Raw genomic sequence first — 18,592 nt, 5'->3', positions numbered from 1 at the left:
TATTAACACTAACACTGCCTCTGTCTAACATTGCCAATCTCTGAGTAACACTAGCACCGCCTCTCCCTCTCAAAACAACACTGTCTGCCCCCAACACTGACACTGTTTGTCTCTTATTGACACTAACACTGCCTCTGTCTAACATTGCCCATCTCTGATTAGCACTAGGGCCGCATCTCCCTCTCAAAACAACCCTGTCTGCCCCTAACACTGACACAGTCTGTCGGTTCTCAACCCTAACGCTGCCTCTTGCCCACCAGGGCTCTGAAGCCTGAATGTTTCACTCCAAACTGCTCTCATCTCCTTGTCTATCAGAAACTCTTAAAAGAACCCTGCGGAGTCTGTTTTGCGGGTTTCTGGAGTAGCTGTGCTGCAGGAGGGCCTCACCCACCAGGGAGTTACCCGTTGGCACAGAGTTAATAATCCTTGGAGCAGCCGCAGCAGTGGACGCTGGAGGTCTGGGTCCACTGGGGGGTTCCAGCGGTGGGAGGTCTCCGGGCCCCGGGAGGTCTCTGAGCCGGTCCTTAATTAAGCAGCTTTTCACCTGCTCGGCCATGCGCAGCACACACAAATGAAAGAGAACTTCCTGTCAAGTGCAGAATTAACCCGAAGATAATTGAACTTCGCTGGTGTGCCGCCTCGACTTATGGATGTCAGGTTTAGCGGATACCCCGTTAATATGTAATGGCTTTCTTAATGACGCCGTTAATGACTGCACTCATACATTTCTAGGTATAAATATTTTTTTGAATGGAATGCACGTTTTCTGAAAGCCCTTCAAGTTTTGGATGGGGGGAGCGGCAATAACTTGCGAAGAGAATGCCGGGCACATTACAAACAAGACCGATACCTGTTTGAAGTGGATAAAACCCTAAAACCCCATTTCATTTAGGTTTTTACGCAAACAAAATAGCAGGAGCTCAGGATATTCACAGGGTAGTGGGATTACAGCAGCTTTTTTCAGACCTGCTAGACCAATCCTACAAGCAGACTAACAATGCGCTGTTGGGAAAGCCGGTCTTACTTCAAAAGGATTTGCACACGGGTGTAACTAACAAGCAACGGCACCATTTCTTGTACTTGTTGTTCGAAGTTTGGCGGACATCTTTGCCAGCTGTCCACCGACAGGAAAACTGTTGCATTCCTGAAGGCATAGTTTCAGCCATCATCCTCCTGTGATGTTGCAGAAATAAGGCAAATCTTGGCTTGGCTACAAAGTGAATTTTATAAACAAGAAAATGTATGCAGTGCAAATATGCCTCAATTGTTTTTTGGAGTCTGCCTCAAGGAAAATATGCTTGGAAATTTAGATTTTACTACTTACACACTGAAGTGTGAATATGTAGATTAAAAAACAATGACCTTTATCTTCTGTCATAAGCAAGTTCAGCATAAACTGTCAAAAGTAGTTTATTAGCTCCTAGCAGTGAGGATATTTGTGGAAAACATGCTGTTGTAGCTGCATATTGGATATCATTGCAGTGTGCTCTTATAAAATGGTGGACGCTAACTGTATCGTTAGTGTTATAAATTATTCACTTTATCTTCAGTGTTCTGCATGTTATATGTTAACAAATCCCCTTTTCGACGTTATTTACATTCCCGCTTCTGACTCCGTGTCTATTTTATATTCTCGTAGAACATTAAAGTGACTAAACCTCTGTGGGATGCAGCAATAGATTAATTGCTCGGTGTTATTTGAATATTTACAGTGTAATACATTCACGGTGGCCTTTGGAAATGACTAATGCATAAAAACGTCTCATGAATACTGAGAAATCTCTGCTCAAGCCCCACCTAATGTGTCTTTTACGATCGTTACGACCTTGCGGCGACCAGGTCAGGGTATGGTCAGGAGGCAGAGAGACTTGTGGGTTGCAGGTCTTGTCAGGGCTGTGGCATGTGAATCGCCACATATGCTGTTCTCCGTCTTTTTTTCATCTTCTGTTCTGCCTTTTCCTGGAGCCGAACGAGAGAATTCAATTAAGATTTGCTTTTAATTTGGAGCATGATTGTTCAGTTGGAGAATGATGAGGGATGAATATGCACTGCAATAACTCGGCGTGTCTGGAATGAAAAAAAAGAAAAAGAAAAGCGCCTCATTTTCCGAACTTCCTTGCCGTAATTATCAGAAATTAACGCGCTGATATTTATCTTAACAAGGAAAGCAATTAAGGTCGTTTTCTATTTGTTTGAATGGTGCGCCGTCGCGCTCGTTAGCGGTGTCTGGGATGTTGTGAGCCTTGGTCTCGCATTGCACCGTTTACCAGCTCTGGCAGAGATCAGATGGAGTGCCAGACATTTCTCTGAGCGGAACGGTTACAGCGGGAAAATTATCCGGCCTTTCCGGTAGCTCCTCGCTCCGGTTTTCACAGCCACTCCTGCCATTCCAGTTCAAGGTCCTCCGACGTTACATTACATTACATTATTGGCATTTGGCAGACGCTCTTATCCAGAGCGACGTACAACAAAGTGCATACCCATAACCAGGGATAAGTTCGCTGAAAGACCCTAGAGGGAAGTACAATTTCAACTGCTACCTGTACAACAAAGATAAGGACAAGGGCCATTTTTTTTTTTTGAACAAACAAACAAACAAACAAACAGCAAAAGTGACCAAAGTTAACTATCCAAACACTGCTTACCTAGCCAACTAAAAATACCGGTACACAAAGCAAGTCACAGAGACAACAATTAAGGTTCACAGGGAGGTAGGGAGGGATGGGGAGAGGTGCTGCTTGAAGCGGTGTTTCTTCAGCTTGCGCTTGAAGGTGGGGAGAGATTCTATAGTTCTGACCTCAACGGGGGGTGTTCGTTCCACCACCGTGGAGCCAGAACAGACAGTAGTCGTGAGCGTGAGGTGGAGGTTCTGAGAGGGGGAGGTGCCAAGCGGCCTGTGGAGGCTGAACGAAGAGGTCTGGCAGGGGTGTAGGGTCTGATGATTTTTTGCAGATAAGCTGGGGAAGACCCTTTAACTGCTTGGAAGGCTAGCACCAATGTTTTGAATTTGATGCGAGCCATGACAGGCAGCCAGTGGTGGGAAGTAAGCAGGGGGGTGACGTGAGTATTTGGGAAGGTTGAAGACCAGATGAGCTGCTGCATTCTGGATGAGTTGGAGGGGTCTGATGGCGGACGCTGGGAGGCCAGCCAAGAGGGAATTGCAGTAGTCCAGGCGGGACAGAACCATCGCTTGGACCAGGAGCTGGGTCGAGTAGGGGGTGAGAAAGGGGCGGATTCTCCGTATGTTGTATAGGAAGAACCTGCAAGACCGGGTCACCGCCGCAATGTTCTCGGAAAGGGACAGTCTGCTGTCCATCACCACGCCGAGGTTCCTTGCACTGGGTGACGGCGTGAGTGTGGTATCCCTGAGGGAAATGGAGAGATCCAGATGGGGAGAGGTATTAGCAGGGATGAATATCATTTCAGTTTTACCTGGGTTGAGCTTTAGATGGTGGTTGTCCATCCAGCTCTGGATGTCCCTCAGGCAAGCAGAGATACGGGCTGAAACCTGCGTGTCAGACGGCGGGAACGAGGCGAAGAGTTGGGTATCGTCCGCGTAGCAGTGGTAGGATAGACCATGTGCAGTGATCACAGGGCCAAGGGAGCGAGTGTAAAGAGAAAAAAGAAGCGGGCCAAGGACTGAGCCCTGGGGAACTCCTGTGGCGAGGGGCCGAGGTGTCGATACCGAACCAGCCCAGGCAACCTGGAAGGAGCGACCAGAGAGGTAGGACTCAATCCAGTCCAGGGCTGTGCCACAGATGCCCGTTGCTGACAGGGCAGACAGGAGGATGGAGTGATCCACAGTGTCGAAGGCAGCAGAGAGATCTAGAAGAATGAGGACAGAGGAGAGGGAGGCTGCTTGTGCGGCATGGAGTGACTCACTGACGGAGAGGAGCGCAGTCTCTGTCGAGTGGCCCGATCTGGAGCCAGACTGATGGGGGTCTAGCAGGTTGTTGTTAGAAAAGAAGGAAGAAAGTTGAGTAGAAGTGGCTCGTTCTATAGTTTTAGAAAGGAAAGGAAGAAGAGATACCGGGCGGTAGTTCTGGATGATGGAGGGATCCAGGGTAGGCTTTTTTAGCAGCGGAGTGATGTGGGCCCTCTTGGAGGATGCCGGAAAACAGCCGGAAGACAGGGAGGAGTTGACAAGGGAGGTGACAAATGGGAGAATGTCAGGTGTGATAGATTGGAGAAGAGAAGAGGGGATAGGGTCAAGGGCACAGGTTGTAGGGCGGTGGCAGAGCAGGAGTTCCCACGTTCCCATTTCCACAGGGAGGAGTGGGAAAGGAAACGAGTTGGAGAAACACACACGGAAACAAAGCCTTGGGAACGCCGTTCTGACAAATTGCTCGGTGGTTGACTTCTCAAAGCAGCGCGGGAGTGTATCGATTTCTTTTTGGGTGTGTGCGCGAATGTGTGTGAAAAATGAGATATTGTATTTCATTAAAAAAATCCATAGAGTATCTCATTACACGCACATTATTTGCCTTGCTGGTGGAACGGGAAGATAAATGTTCCTGCCCCTCCCAGATTGCTCCCCAATCTGGATGCTGGAGGCCGAGGTTCTCTCAGCCGGTGGAGGGCCCTGCCTGCTCCCCACGCCCTGTTCTCTGAGAGACACGGGGGCTAATGTGTGCTACTGTATCGGAGAAGCACACATCACACTGTGTCACCCTCAATTTCCTCTCAGTGAGTCCCCCTGGCCCCGTGCTGAGATACCAGCACCACCAGAAGGAATGTATTACCCTGAGTTCACCCCTTCCTTTTAAATGAAGTGCACTGATAACACTCACTCTGACAACAAGAAAAATGCACAGGCCTCCCACCTAACTATCTCCCCTGAAAATTGGATTGATGTGGCAGTTGACACCCGATTGATTGGTGATACTCTTGAGAGAAAGTCAGGGATCGGTCAAAGGAGCATGTCCCAAGTAGAAAGAAACTTTTGTGTGAATCTGCTATATTCTAAAAATAAAGGTATTAATGTGCAGGGTAGGAATGCAAATTAATATCCAAATACGCTGGTTCAAAATTAAAACTGCGATAATATAATTCATTCTTCCCATGAAAATGTCTTAAAATTGGCACTAAAGAATGTGGAAATTACACCTCTTGAATAAAAGAGGGTATCATGAAAAAAATAGACCGATCTGACATTGGCAAACTCCATATGAGCAAAGCTGAGATGTTATATTTTCGCCTGCTAGCGAAAATGAAGCAAAAAAAATCATGCCACATAGTGGAATTACTAGCGGTGAGACTGTCAAGTGCAAACTGCATGGAGCCGTATGAAAATGTACTGGCGAAACATCGAGCATGCATAATCACACGAAGGCTAAACATTCTACTGTCGCCAGCGCAGACAAAGAGCATTTGCATCTCAACAGTCACCTGATGTTGTTTGTTCAGGAGGAAAGGGAAATTGTATCCGAATACTATTTGAATAGAGAAAGGGAGTGTTCAATTACCATATTGGTCGGTATCGACATTGCTAGTGTAGAGTATTGGTGGTGGGGGAGCGTATTGACTGGCACTAGTGGGGGAAAAGATCGGAGAGAAGTGCGGTAGGGAGTATTTTCTGTGGGACAGCGGTGAGGGTTGGGAATGGGGGTTTTGAACAGATGAAGATCCCCTTCAGTGGGGTCACTGCACTCCATCAGGAATACCCCTCCCCAGAGTCTTGCCCCAGTCTGGCCTGGGGCCCGGCCGTTCTTAATGGGAATTGCCTATCTGCACGACCACCTTGGGGAGATGAAATGGGTGAAGCCTGCGCTTTTTCAGGGCCTCCATGCTTCAGAAGCCTCTGCAGGGCGGAGGGAGGACCTGCGCCCGGCTTATTCAGTCCGCAAGTGCGGTAGAACAGTTCATACCTCCACTCTGTTCTGTGTTTCCTGTGCAGCTGACAGTAGTGCAGTTCAGTTTTCCTGCATTTTGGCTGACTTTTCTATACCCGTTTTGGAGCTTCTTTTTTTTTTCTCCCATTTTAATTTTGTTCTGCCGTAGATTGAGAACTGAAAACATTAACCCTATGGAAGTGCATACCCACGGTGATTCATTTGTGGTGATGTCATCTAGGGACAAGCATTGGAAATTAGCATATGCTATACATGCTGTGATACATTGCTGTGATACATTGCATACTAATCTATGTTTAAATGTGTCTATCAAGTAAATAAAACGATCCGCTTGCGTACGCTGCCTGAGGCTCTCTGTAAAAGCGAGGTTCCGGGCCGGTCTCTGCCCTCCGTCTGGCCCGGTTGTTTGCCGGTCCTGACGTGATTCTGTGCTCACCGGGGCGGACAGGGCCCTCGTCGGTGCGGTTTCTCGGCGAGCCTGGGCACAGGTGACGGGGCGCGGGCGGGGAGATTGCCTGGGAGCTCTGGGGAATCGCTATCGCTGTGAGGCAGGGCGGCGCTCTGAAGTGCCCTAATCCCGTCGCTGGTGGATCTCCCTCCGCGACCCTGCCAGGCCGCATCTTCACAGAAGCCTGTGTCATTTCATTTTCTGTGAATACGCTCCCGGCAGACCTCCCCCCCCGCCCTGCGGCGTTCCCGCTTTAGACGCGCTCTGCGGCCCCTCTGCCTTCACCGCCTCCCCGCTCTTTTGTTTGCATCGCCCGCCCTGCCCTGAAACTGTCCCCATCCCAAACAGAAGCTTCACTCCACCTGTGTGTTTAACCTCAGAGGTATCTCGAGCCAACCCTTTGCAGCAACTCACCCAGAATAGGCTCTTGTGTGGCCTATTGCTGACCGTTTTTGGCTTAGATTCCTGTCATATCTTACAGGCCTCTCCTGTTTAAAATGACCATTAGTGGTATAAATATCCTGATGCACAGCAGTTTGAGATTTCTTAGGACATGGAAACGGACAGCAGAACGTGTACAAACATGGTCATGTTTAGCATCCTGGGCGGATTGGTCTTTCAAACAGAATGGAGTAGGCAAGGCTGTGTTAGAAACAAGCGATTCATGGCAGTCTGGCATCCAGAAGAGCAAAAGAATTTCAGCTCAGCGGAAAGGCAGAAAACAGACCCCAAAGCCCCCTCTACTCTACAATGGCCCTCTTTCCAGCAAATGTTGCGACAAGATTAAGTGTGCTTTATTGGGGGTATTGTTCTGGATAGAAGCGGCCGGCCTTACTGATTGATTTTGAGCCAGTTGGGAGTACTTTACTTTATGGAATTGCCTCCCAAATGTAGTCCTGTTAAAGGGTCAGTGTCTTGTCCTGACACGTAGCCTGCTTTTATGGATTTATTTTTATTTTTATTGAAGACGTGCCTTCTGTCAGGTTTGGTCCCGATGCAGAACATTGAAAATGCAGACAAAGTGGACAAGGACAAAGGCTGAGAAGAAACAACCATTCCCCTGGCTGTCTGATCCGATCCGTCCGGGTACTTGCGGCTCGGCTTTGCCCGGGGATGGGTGAGGGGGGGTAGGTGAGTGGGGCTTTAGGGGAGCAGCGGAGAGGCCGTAAGGCGTTTTTTGAGCTGTGAAAATTGGATCCTTTCCTCTTTAATCTGCCAGATGAGTCTGTGCCAAGGCAATAAAGCTGCCCTGGTGTAGCACACCAATCATTTTGCAGCGATTGAGCTTGGGAACCTCGCGGTGGGGGCCAAAGGCCTATCGGAACATCCAGACGGAGTCAGCAGCAGGCTACCTCCTGGCAAGGGACTCTGGGAAAGTGGGCATTGTTCTTGGCAGCTGTTGTGGAAGCTGATGGGAGGTGGGGTGTGTGGGGGATTTTGCAGATTTTGAAAAATGTAGGAAAAGGAAGAGAACAGAGCACCAGAAAACAATGAGAAGCTTCCGGTCCCATCCTTTCTTCACCTCTGACTGTGACCCTCAAACCCAGCTCTGGTGCTCACACGCACATTCCACTTGGGCCGCAGTGAGAGGCGTCCCGTGATTCTGGACCCTGGCCGGCATTCGGCTTCCCAGCTCACCCAGATCATGCCTTTCCCTCCGAGGGACCTGGGGTATGATGTGACAAAAAACTCTAGCCACCAGCCAGGAACCAGAAACCTGAAATCTTTTTTTCTTAAGACGCACCAAATCAAGCGCAAACCTTGGCAATTCCTTTTGGTTCCTCAATGATTGATGGGAGATGCTCTATGAAATAGGTAACCCTGATGCGCAATTAGTGTTTCTCCCACCCTGCTGATTACAGTGTGACAGGAGGATGCTGAGGTTCCTGTAGGGGGCCTGCTTGTTTTGTAGGCCTTAATTAGCCATCTGAGCATAGAAGGATCTAGAAAGGATCTTTGGAGAAAATCCTCCTGACACTGAAGCACAAAGCAGTGGCATGACCTGAGCTACTCCCTTGTCTTTGAATTGCACCTTCCTGACTACTCTACCACACGCGCATGCAGTCACACACATACACACACACACACACACCCAGGTATTGGGTCCCCTAATGGAGTAAATATTATTTCCTGCTTGCGTCTGAGTGTGTATAGCGGTGACAGCTGAATAAAGAAAGGCTAGTATTGGGACATGTCAGCCAGCCTGTGGGGGAGGTAGAGAACCCCGCAGGTGGACAGACATGAAAAAGAAAGATGTCTCTAGTCGCACTAATGAGAATCTGAGCAATAAGCTGAGTGATGGGGGGAGAGAGAGGGAGGGAAACGGGGAGGAGAAGAAAAGGACAGTCTGTTTATCTGGATAATAAAGTCCCACACGCAACTGTCCTAAATCACATCTATATTCCGCCGACCGAAGCCTTTGAAATGATTTCACTGCCAAGGATATTTGTTGGACAGAAGGTCAGTCCGTGAGGAATCTCGCAGCTAGCCAGTAAAGCAGTGCCATGGGGGAGTTCTCCTTGTGAGCACAAATTAATTTGTAATCTTGACAAAGGCCCTGGGCAGGTGTGGAATTTCCTGAGCTGAGCACGTGGTCGTTTGTTGGGAGTGCTCTCTTTCTGCTTGATGCTAAGAATTCAGACCTAATTTCGACACGGGACTGTATGGCCACAGGCTGCATATGATAGCAGGTTAGTGCTGCAGCCATGTTGGCTTCCCTTCTTTGTTCTTTTTGGAGGGTTTTTTTTTCCTTGAACGAGAGGAGCTTTGCTTTTTCAAATTGGGTCATTTGATATGTGAAACAACTGTGAGGATGTGAAAGCACATTAAGCAAATGTGCCGTGGTTCAGCAGAATTTTTATTGTGCCAAACAAGACTGCCTATTGAAGGGGGCAACAAATGTGTTCTGCTTCAGACTTGAGCAAACAATCGATGCGTGAGCGACCTGAGAGCCTCATAAATTCTCCCCGCGAAGAGAGACGTCATACATGCACACCTTAAACATCTCCAACACGCACATACTGAAGCCCACAGACTAAAACCCTCACTCACACCTGAGACAAACACTATCTCATCAAACATACATACATACACGCACGCACACACACAACAACAACAACTACCTGGTAAGCACTCCTCACACGTTCCCCCTTGTAATGTCTGAAGGTGTCTGAAGGTGCAGGGAATATGCGATATGCAGAGTGAATCCGATCAGGCAAAAACAAAAGGTATTTCTTTTATTTGCTCGCAGCAGGAGAAGCGGCAATTTCCCGGAGTCGGGCGCGAAGGTTGGGTCCCGCACTGTCTGACTGGAGAATAAAGTGGATTTCACAGGGCCGGGGACACGGGTAACGGCTCATACTTATCAAGCAGACAACCTCATTTTCTCCACGTTCCTCCACCGGCCCGGACCGAACCCTCAGCAGAATTAAAGCGGAGTAGATTAGACTTCTCTGGCTGTGATGCGCCTTCTGACACGCGCCCCCCTTCCCCCGGTGACAGTGAAAAATGAATTTTGTCTGGTCACCAATCAGCCCTCTGCCCCGGCTCACAGGCTCCGGTCGGCTCTTCTGTCTGGCCTTGTTGCTTTTTTTCAGAGCGGAGCTGCATTCTGCAGTTTTGAAGGTTTTCTCGCCGCCCTAAGGTTAATCATAAACGTTTTTTTTCCCCCACGAACTTAAGGTTGAATATTCATGATGCGTGCAATTCAGGCAGAGGCACGTCTGACCTGTTTTCTTTGTCTAAATGTAGCCATGGCATTAACTGCTTCAGGTCAATTCATCTCTCACAGCCGGGCTGGATTGTTCCATCACGATGGGACACACGTCATGTGTCCAATTCTAGTAGCCTTTAGGTGGAGGATATAATATGTATTACTCCTTGCTCATTATCTTGAGGGTATGGGTCGTATAGGAATCATAGGACTAGGTGCGGTTTCTCATGTATTAAATATTTCTGATATGATTCAATACCAATTGTGCCTGGTCAGATGGTTCATCTTGTCCCTTCAGTTCAAGCAGCTTGAGCAGAGGTCGCTAGTACAGCCTTTGCTTCTAATAGCCGGTGTCTGCTGCACCAGCAGCAGGGTAGAACATGCATGCTGAACTCCTTTTTATTTTTGGAAGTGTTTTTGTTCTATTTCTGGTTTACTGTAGCCACACACATTCTTTGCAGGGCCCATAGTTGGCTGCTCATAAAACATTTAATTACACAGTGCCTCGAAACGCTGAAATTTAAGCTTTCCTGTGAACGCTTTGGAGTTAGAAGGTGGAAAAGCGTAGCTTATCTGTAGTGCCTCTAAATCTTGTAAACATTTGAATTTTGTTTGAACTCCTCAGAGCTTCTCTCCCATCTCGGCTCGTTAAATGAGCATTACAAAACGTAGCAGTTCACCCTGATGCTGTGCTCTGATAGAAACACTATTTACCTGTGTCTCATTCCCCTATAAACAGACTCTCCAGGGGACTTATCCGGCACCGCGTTCCTGCGCAATCTTCACGCCGGCTTCGCCGAAGTTGCGTAAATAAACAACGGCATCATGTGCGGAGTAGAGCACGTGGATTTGGGATGTTTATCGATACTGATAATGGAGACGTACTGGAGGCACGTCGTGGGCAGCCTGTTGCTCCCAGGGGTCTGTCTCTCTCTCTCTCTCTCTCTCCTGTGGGGCTTCTGCTGCTGGGCTCATACTGCTCTCTGCAGACATGGCAGTTTCTGGACCTCTGGCTGCTCTCTCTCTCTCTCTCTCTCTCTCTCTCTCTCTCTCACGTGCAATATGTAGGCTGCTTTGATGCCATTTTGTTTTATTCGGTGATTTCAAATCCATAGCGTAGCATTGCATGATTTGTGCAGGGGTGTGGTTAAAGTAGCTGAATCTGAGACTCTGTTCCTGTGGAAGTGGCAGGAGCACTGTGTGCTCTGGTCCTCAGGCACGTAGGTGCATCTCAGGGTGTCGTTGGAGGGGAGCCTGACCTGTGGTAATCCGGAGGGCAGTGGCCATTTTGACTGCACGGCTCCGGGGTGACGTGGCTGGAACAGATGGCCGGTTCTCGGCCTGCACCAGAGGAGAACTGTTGCTCCTTAGCACCCGACCCACTGCCGGTTCCCACCAGCATTCCGCTAAAGACGGTAATGATTAAAGGTCTAATTGTGCCGATGGCCCACAGGCCAGGTCCTACAGGATCAGGAAAAAGAGCCCCTCCATCTGCCCCTCGCTCCCCCGGCCAAACGCGCAAGCTGCTAGCAGGTCAGGACGCTCTCGAGCCGACCGCTGTCACAGAGGACCGGCGATTCGACGAGAGCCGCCTCCTTTTCCGGCCAACGGGCTTCATGGCGCGAGCTCGTCTCCCTCGTCGCTTTGATAATCGAGTTTCTCCATTTCTGTGCTCTTTCTTGTTCGCCGTCCCAAAGTTGTGCTCCAGAAGCACTTTTCGTGGCTCAGGATACCCGTGGCCTTCACACCGGAGGGGGCAGCGGTGAGGCGGCTCTCTGCACTCAGGGCCCACATTATCTCCTTCCTCCTGTAATCGGCTCCACACGCTGGGCGCTCGGTGGGCCCGAGCCACGGCCGCAGTACCGCAGGGTCCGAGGCGGACCCGGCCAGGCCCGTATTCCCAACAATGAGTCCCCTTATCTTATTTTAGCATCTCCGAGTGGACGCCCGCTGTTACGGCCAACAAAAGCAGCTGCCCCCCTAGCTTTCCACAGTCCCGCTGCTCCGTCCCCTCCCGCTAATCGGTTCGGATAAAAGCCCGCGGATGGGGGAGTCCTCCTCGGCCCGTCCTGCGACTCGACTCTTCTCGCATCCCGCCGAGCGAGTTTCGCAACTGTGCTGGAGATGGGGGTGACGGAATATGGCTGCAAGCGTGTATTTCGCTGCCCTTTTTATGTAGGAGGCAAACCAGATTTCAGCACTGATGCTTAGTCAACGGTTCCCTGTGTGAGGCTCCTATCCACGCTGCAGGCCTCCCTGTGTTTGTGCAGCGTACGCTGTAAAGATGAAGGGTAGCTTGTAGGCTGGGGCGGAGTGTGAAACGCTGGCCACGTGCAGGTTTCATTAGCAGCCATGATTACGGACAGGACTTCCATTGTTCGCGCGGCTCTTTGCCGCGTACCGTATCATTGGGGATGAATGTGTTCTGCAGGTGGTGCACAGTGAGTTAGCTCACAGCTGTGTTCCTTGTGCAGACCATAAACCATCCCGCTTGTTATCTGCTACATTAGGATGAAGTCCTGTCGCCCTAATTGTTTTTGTTTTTTTTGTTTTTTTTTTCCCCTCTGCGTTCCCGGCAGCAGAGATAATTGCTGTTATTATTTAAATGATGTGAGTGTGCCGACTCCACGGTAAGAGAGTTTAGTCCTTTTATGAGGTCAAATACAAAGCCATTACTGGGACATTGACTTTCACTTCTGCACTGTTCTCCCTGTGAAGTTTCACATTATGCTAAAAGAGTAGGCTTTTATTGGGCTTGCGTTGCGGGAGGAACACTCTGAGTCCTTAATCGTCCCTGAAGGTGTGATTCCAATGCCTCTGGGCCTTCTTGTTTCTGTCCTGAGGGTGGGTGGGAGTTGTAGTCCTGGTTGTGAATGTGGGTTGGAGTTGTAGTCCTGGTGGGAATGTGGGTTGAAGCACAGTTGGAGTTGGCAGTAGGACTCAGGAGGAAGCGGGGCGCTCACAGTGCAGAGCGCTACTTTAATGGGAATTACAGTTGCATTATTAGAATTATCGTCTTAGCCCAGGTTAATCTGTTTCAGAATTAATCTTCTTAATGCAGCATTTGTGTCTGGGTATAGGTTGAGTGGGGAGTGCGCTTTCTCACTATGCAACTATGGTTGGCTGCCCTGTAGGGCAGTTGGTTCTGCCTAGGGATGCACCTATATGGCCGTAACCAATTTCTAATAATTTTGTGGGAAAACATCTGCTGTTACCGATACCTACACCAATTATTTTGCAGTTCTGCTTCCATAAGTCTTATGTTTAACTGCTTAAAGCCTTACCTTGTCTCTGTGTCTCTGTGATGCTGTTGAATACGACCGACTGCAATGTTTGTGTCCCTGTGATGCTCCTGAGTATGACCGGGTTGCTCTGTTCCCCCCTGCAGGCTCGACCGTGAGGCACTTCACCCCGTTCTGGTTTTCGGTGGAGCCAGCGGACACCCTGGCGGTGCGGGGCGGCCCCGCCCTGCTGAACTGCTCGGCGAGCAGCGACAGCCCCGCCCGGGTGGAGTGGAAGAAGGACGGAACCTTCCTGAACCTGGCCTCCGACGACCGGCGGCAGCTGCTGCCCGACGGCTCGCTGCTCATCACCAGCGTGGTGCACTCCAAGCACAACAAGCCCGACGAGGGCGTGTACCAGTGCGTGGCCTCCATCGACAGCCTGGGCACCGTCATCAGCCGCACGGCCCGCCTCACTGTGGCAGGTAGGAGCAGAGCACCTACACACACACACGCACACCTACACACACATACACACACACACTCATACACACATACACACACACACACACACACACACACACACACACACACACACGCACTCACACACGCACCTACACACACACACACGCACCTACACACACTCACACGCACCTACACACACTCATACACACACACACACACCTACACACACACACACACACCTACACGCACACACACACACCTACACGCACACACACACACACACACCTACACACACTCATACACACACACCTACACACACACACACACACCTACACGCACACACACACACCTACACGCACAGAGCCACGCACACACACCTACACACACACACACACACACACCTACACGCACAGAGCCACGCACACACACCTACACGCACAGAGCCACGCACACACCTACATGCACAGAGCCACGCACACACACCTAAACTCACAGAGCGATATACACACACACAGAGCCACACACACACACCTACTCGCACTGAGCCACACACACACACCTACATGCACAGAGCCACGCACACACACCTAAACTCACAGAGCGACATACACACACACAGAGCCACGCACAGACACCTACATGCACAAAGCCACACTCAGAGCAACATACACACACACACAGCGATATACACACGCACAGAGCCACGCACACACCTACACGCACAGAGCCACGCACACACCTACATGCACAGAGCCACACATTCACACCTACACTCACAGAGCGATATACACACACACAGAGCCACACACACACACACACACACCTACTCGCACAGAGCCACACACACACACCTACACGCACAGAGCCAGGCACACACACCTACACGCACAGACCCACACACACACACCTACACGCACAGAGCCACGCACACACACCTACACTCACAGTGCGATATACACACACACAGAGCCACACACACACACCTACTCGCACAGAGCCACACACATTCACAGAGCGACATATACACACACACAGAGCCACGCACACACACCTACACGGACAGAGCCACACATGCACAGAGCTACACATGTACATAGAGCGCACACACACACATACACACACATGCACAGAAAGACATGCACAGAGCCACGCACGCACACACCTACACGCGCAGAGCCACACACACTCTCAGAGCGACACACGCACACACCTACACGCTCAGAGCCACGCATTTACGCCCATGCGCATACACACAAACACTGTACTCACACGGAGCCACACGTACACAAAACCCATACAAATTCACATGTGCACACACACTCAGAGCTACATATGCACATACAGTTTTGCGCAAACACAGAGACACACATGCAGTTTCCTGTCATGCGAGGACAGTGTTCATTGGTCCTGTGGTGTACCGTCACCGCTGCCCCTGCCAATCAAAAACCCAGCAGTGGGTCTTAGTGATGCCGATGCAGTCACGATGCAGGTGTTAAAGCAGCGGGAGGAAAAAGTTGAAATGCATTTGGCAGCAGTAGAAACTCATTTCCTTTCACTCAGCGTCCAGAGAGCATGATTAGGCCTCCGGAACTACTGGTTCAGTTTCAGCCCAAAACTCACCTTAACTTCAAAAACACTTATGGTTCTACAGACCTGGCCCAGGAAGCCATTTCTAACCGCTACCTCCTGGGTCCAGCCTCGTTCTCTCCCAACTAAAATCTCCACATCTCACCGAGCAGCACGTCTCGATTGTCACCCCTGACGCTTAAGCCGGCACAGATATGAAACGATTGATTAAGCGCAGTGCTCATTTTATATCTCCGTATATCTGTCTCGCTCCGGTGTCTGTGGAGCTGAGATCCTCTCCCTCCCTCCCGTCTGTGTGAGACGCGGCGACCATGACAGAGCAGCTGGGGTCAGTGTCAGTGCAGGGGCTCTGTGTACACACTGGGATGGAGACTGTGTGCTCTGCTGCTGGTGCTTCAGCAATCCCTCCACTCTGTTCCTCTGCACCTCTGTTCCCCCCTCCTCAGTCCCTGCCGCTGTTGTTCAGTCATTAGAGGAGCTCTCTTCACCTCCCTGCTCCTCGTGCTTACGGAGAACCCAGCTCCCCTCCGCCCGGCCAATTTACTCTCTCTCTCTCTCTCCTCTCTCTCTCTCTCTCTCTCTCTCTCTCTCTCTCCCTCCCTTCTGGAGGCCAAGAAGGAGCTTCCTGTCTCCAAGAGCTCTATCTCACTCTCTTATTCTCTCTCTGTCTCCCTCCCTCTGTATTGCCCTCATTCCCTCTTTGTGTTTTTATCTCTCTCTCTCTCCCTCTCTCTCCCTCCCTCTGTCGATCTCTCATTCTCTCTCTCTCTCCCCCCTTCTGTCTCCCTCTCTATCTCTCGTTCCGTCTTTCCTTCTGTCTTTCTTTCTTTGCGCTTCTCTCTCTGTTTCTCCCCGTCTCGATCTCTCTCTCTCTCTCTGTCTGGCTGGATGGCCGTGAGAGTCGGGGGTTATCTCTGAAGCGCACCCAGCCGTACTCAGCCTCCGCTTCAGGTGGGCGTCAGACGCAGGAATAATTGAAAACCGATGATGCGGAAAGCGCTTCGAGCCGCTCCCGTGCAGATGGAAACCTCCGGAACCTGTGTGTTCTGCAGAGGGGGGGGGGGGGGGCGCGGGGGACTGTGTGAACATACGTGTGAACCTCGTTCTTGTAGACCATGGGGAAACGGCGTCTAAAAGGCTGTGGAGTTATGGATGAGGGCAGCCCTGGACAGGATCGATCCCGAGACCCGGGGGCTGTTTGGAGGGGGGAGGGGTGGGGGTAATTTCTCAGAGTACACCCTCCCACCCCCGCGACGGCGAGACCGCAACTCGCAATTATTGGTTTCCCGCCCGCCGGCACCCAGGTAATAAAAAGGTTAATTGCGGCGTCTTCAGAGCGAGCCATTACACGCCAAATGCGCGGGAAATGGCCGCGTTGATTCCACCTCTGAGATGTCGGGGCGATGGCAGGCCCAGCACGCGACAAATTGAGGTGTAATATCGGTGATTGATGGGAGAAAAACGTGTCCTTGTTTTTGCCCCCGCCCCCCCCCCCCCCCCCCCCACCCTTTAAACCGAGGTACAAGCCAGTCATGCCTCTGTGTCTCCTAATAAAGCCCCCACCCTGCCCTCACCCCTCCCTCTGTCTGTCTGTGGCGTAGGCTGCCTCCACCCCTCTCTCCCTCCGTCTGTCTGTAGCGTAGGCTGCCTCCACCCCTCTCTCCCTCTGTCTGTCTGTAGCATAGGCTGCCTCCATCCCTCTCTCCCTCTCTGTCTGTAGCATAGGCTGCCTCCACCCCTCTCTCCCTCTGTCTGTAGCATAGGCTGCCTCCACCCCTCTCTCCCTCTCTCCCTCTCTCCCTCTCTCCCTCTCTCCCTCTCTCCCTCTCTCCCTCTGCCTGTGGAGGCTGAGTGGGAGAGGCTCTGCCCGCGCGGCGGTGAGCGGGAGGTATCTGTATTCCGTGGGCGTCTGGCGGAAGCGCCGGAGCGGAGAGCGAGCCGCTGGTTAATGAGAATCCCGTCTCCCCCCGTCCTGCTCCGCACGCTGCTCTCTGAACCCCTCTCCTCTCAGGACCGCAGGAGACGCACGCATGCGTGACGGTGGGGGGGGGCTGCTTAGTGGTGTGGGGCCCCCCCTGATACGAGGACCTCGATCTACATAACCTTTCCCTACCGCCGGGCAGCGACGGTCAGTCAGTCCCTCTTAAACGGTCAACTTTCGGTTCCGAACGACGGCACGGGGCGAGACACCAGAACAGCCGCTTTTACTCCCTCTCCCCTCCCCCCCGCCCCCTTCAGCACATGCAAATTCAGATGAAAACTCATAAATAATCACATTTAGTGTCGCCATATTCCGCTGTTTCAGAGTCCGCGCCATTTTCCGGCAGCGGAATAATTCAGCGTGATTTATGTGAAGCAATTTTTTTATTCGTGAGAATTTAATTTTATGCATTGAGAATCTGGCTCGATGTGCATTTTTGACAGTAAGTGAGTAGACTCAACCGTTTATCTGTTGGTTCAAATGGAAATGTTTCATTTTTAAGTAATTAAGCTCGTCAGGAAATAGCCGGTCGGCACACAATGGCTGCATGCGCGCGGAGCAGTGCATTCTCTCTAAATAATTGAGCAGATTAAGTCTTTCAACTGGATTTGGTCTCAGACATTAAAAGTCCAGGGGACAATTTCACACTCCAGGTCTTGCCCACCTTATTGGGTAATATATTATGATCCTGCAGTCGGGTGCCCCTGCTTTTGTGAGGCAGGTAATGGAGGGAACCTCCCCCTCTCCAGCTCCCCCTCCCCCTCACCTGCTCATGAGTACAGATGTCCACAGAGGTCTTCCGCTGTGTGTTTCTCCACATTTGGCAGAGGCAGCTCCGCGTCGCTGGGCAACAGGCTGAACATTTTCAGCGTGGGCACGCTTCCCTAAATCCCCCTTCGCCCCCTCTCTCCCTCTCTCCCTCTCTCCGTTTAACGGCGTGTTCTTCTCCTGCTCTCTCCGGGCTCAACAGCGGGTCTGTGGAGCCCCGGTGCGCTCCCACAGGTGATGTCATCACTGTGTCACACAGCAGAGCCGTGCGGCCGCCGGGAGGGCGGGGCCGCGCGGCGGGTCGATGTGGCTGCGGACAGCGTTACCGCTCGCGCCTCCCTGTCAGGTGAGCAGCTGGTGCCTTTCCCCTTTCGGACACACCGTGGGGAAACGAGTGTGACGCTAATCGCATTGGTTCTGCTGTTCCCCTCCAGGGCTGCGTCCCCCAGCCCCCCCCCCCCCCTCGCTACAGCGCTGTGTCCGCTATTCCCCGCGCTGTCACCGCCCCTCTCAATCAATCAGCGTTTCACAGCCCCCGAGCCTCGCCCGCTCCAGCCA

The 18,592-nt window shown here is 51.3% G+C and overlaps 1 protein-coding gene across 3 annotated transcripts in view; it reads left to right on the top strand.

Annotated features, from left to right (window-relative positions):
* The window catches only part of LOC133111388 (neogenin-like), a 169,973-nt gene that overhangs the window by 51,554 nt on the left and 99,827 nt on the right, over positions 1 to 18,592 (top strand). For all 3 annotated transcript variants that reach the window (XM_061221702.1, XM_061221701.1, XM_061221700.1), the window contains exon 2: positions 13,401 to 13,718. In XM_061221702.1, the coding sequence (XP_061077686.1) occupies positions 13,401 to 13,718 (318 nt within the window). The remainder of the gene's footprint in view (positions 1 to 13,400; positions 13,719 to 18,592) is intronic.

Source organism: Conger conger, chromosome 15, assembly GCF_963514075.1.
Source record: "Conger conger chromosome 15, fConCon1.1, whole genome shotgun sequence".
Lineage (NCBI taxonomy): Eukaryota > Metazoa > Chordata > Actinopteri > Anguilliformes > Congridae > Conger > Conger conger.
Note: the sequence above shows the minus strand (reverse complement) of the source record. Positions and strands in the feature narration are given on the sequence as shown.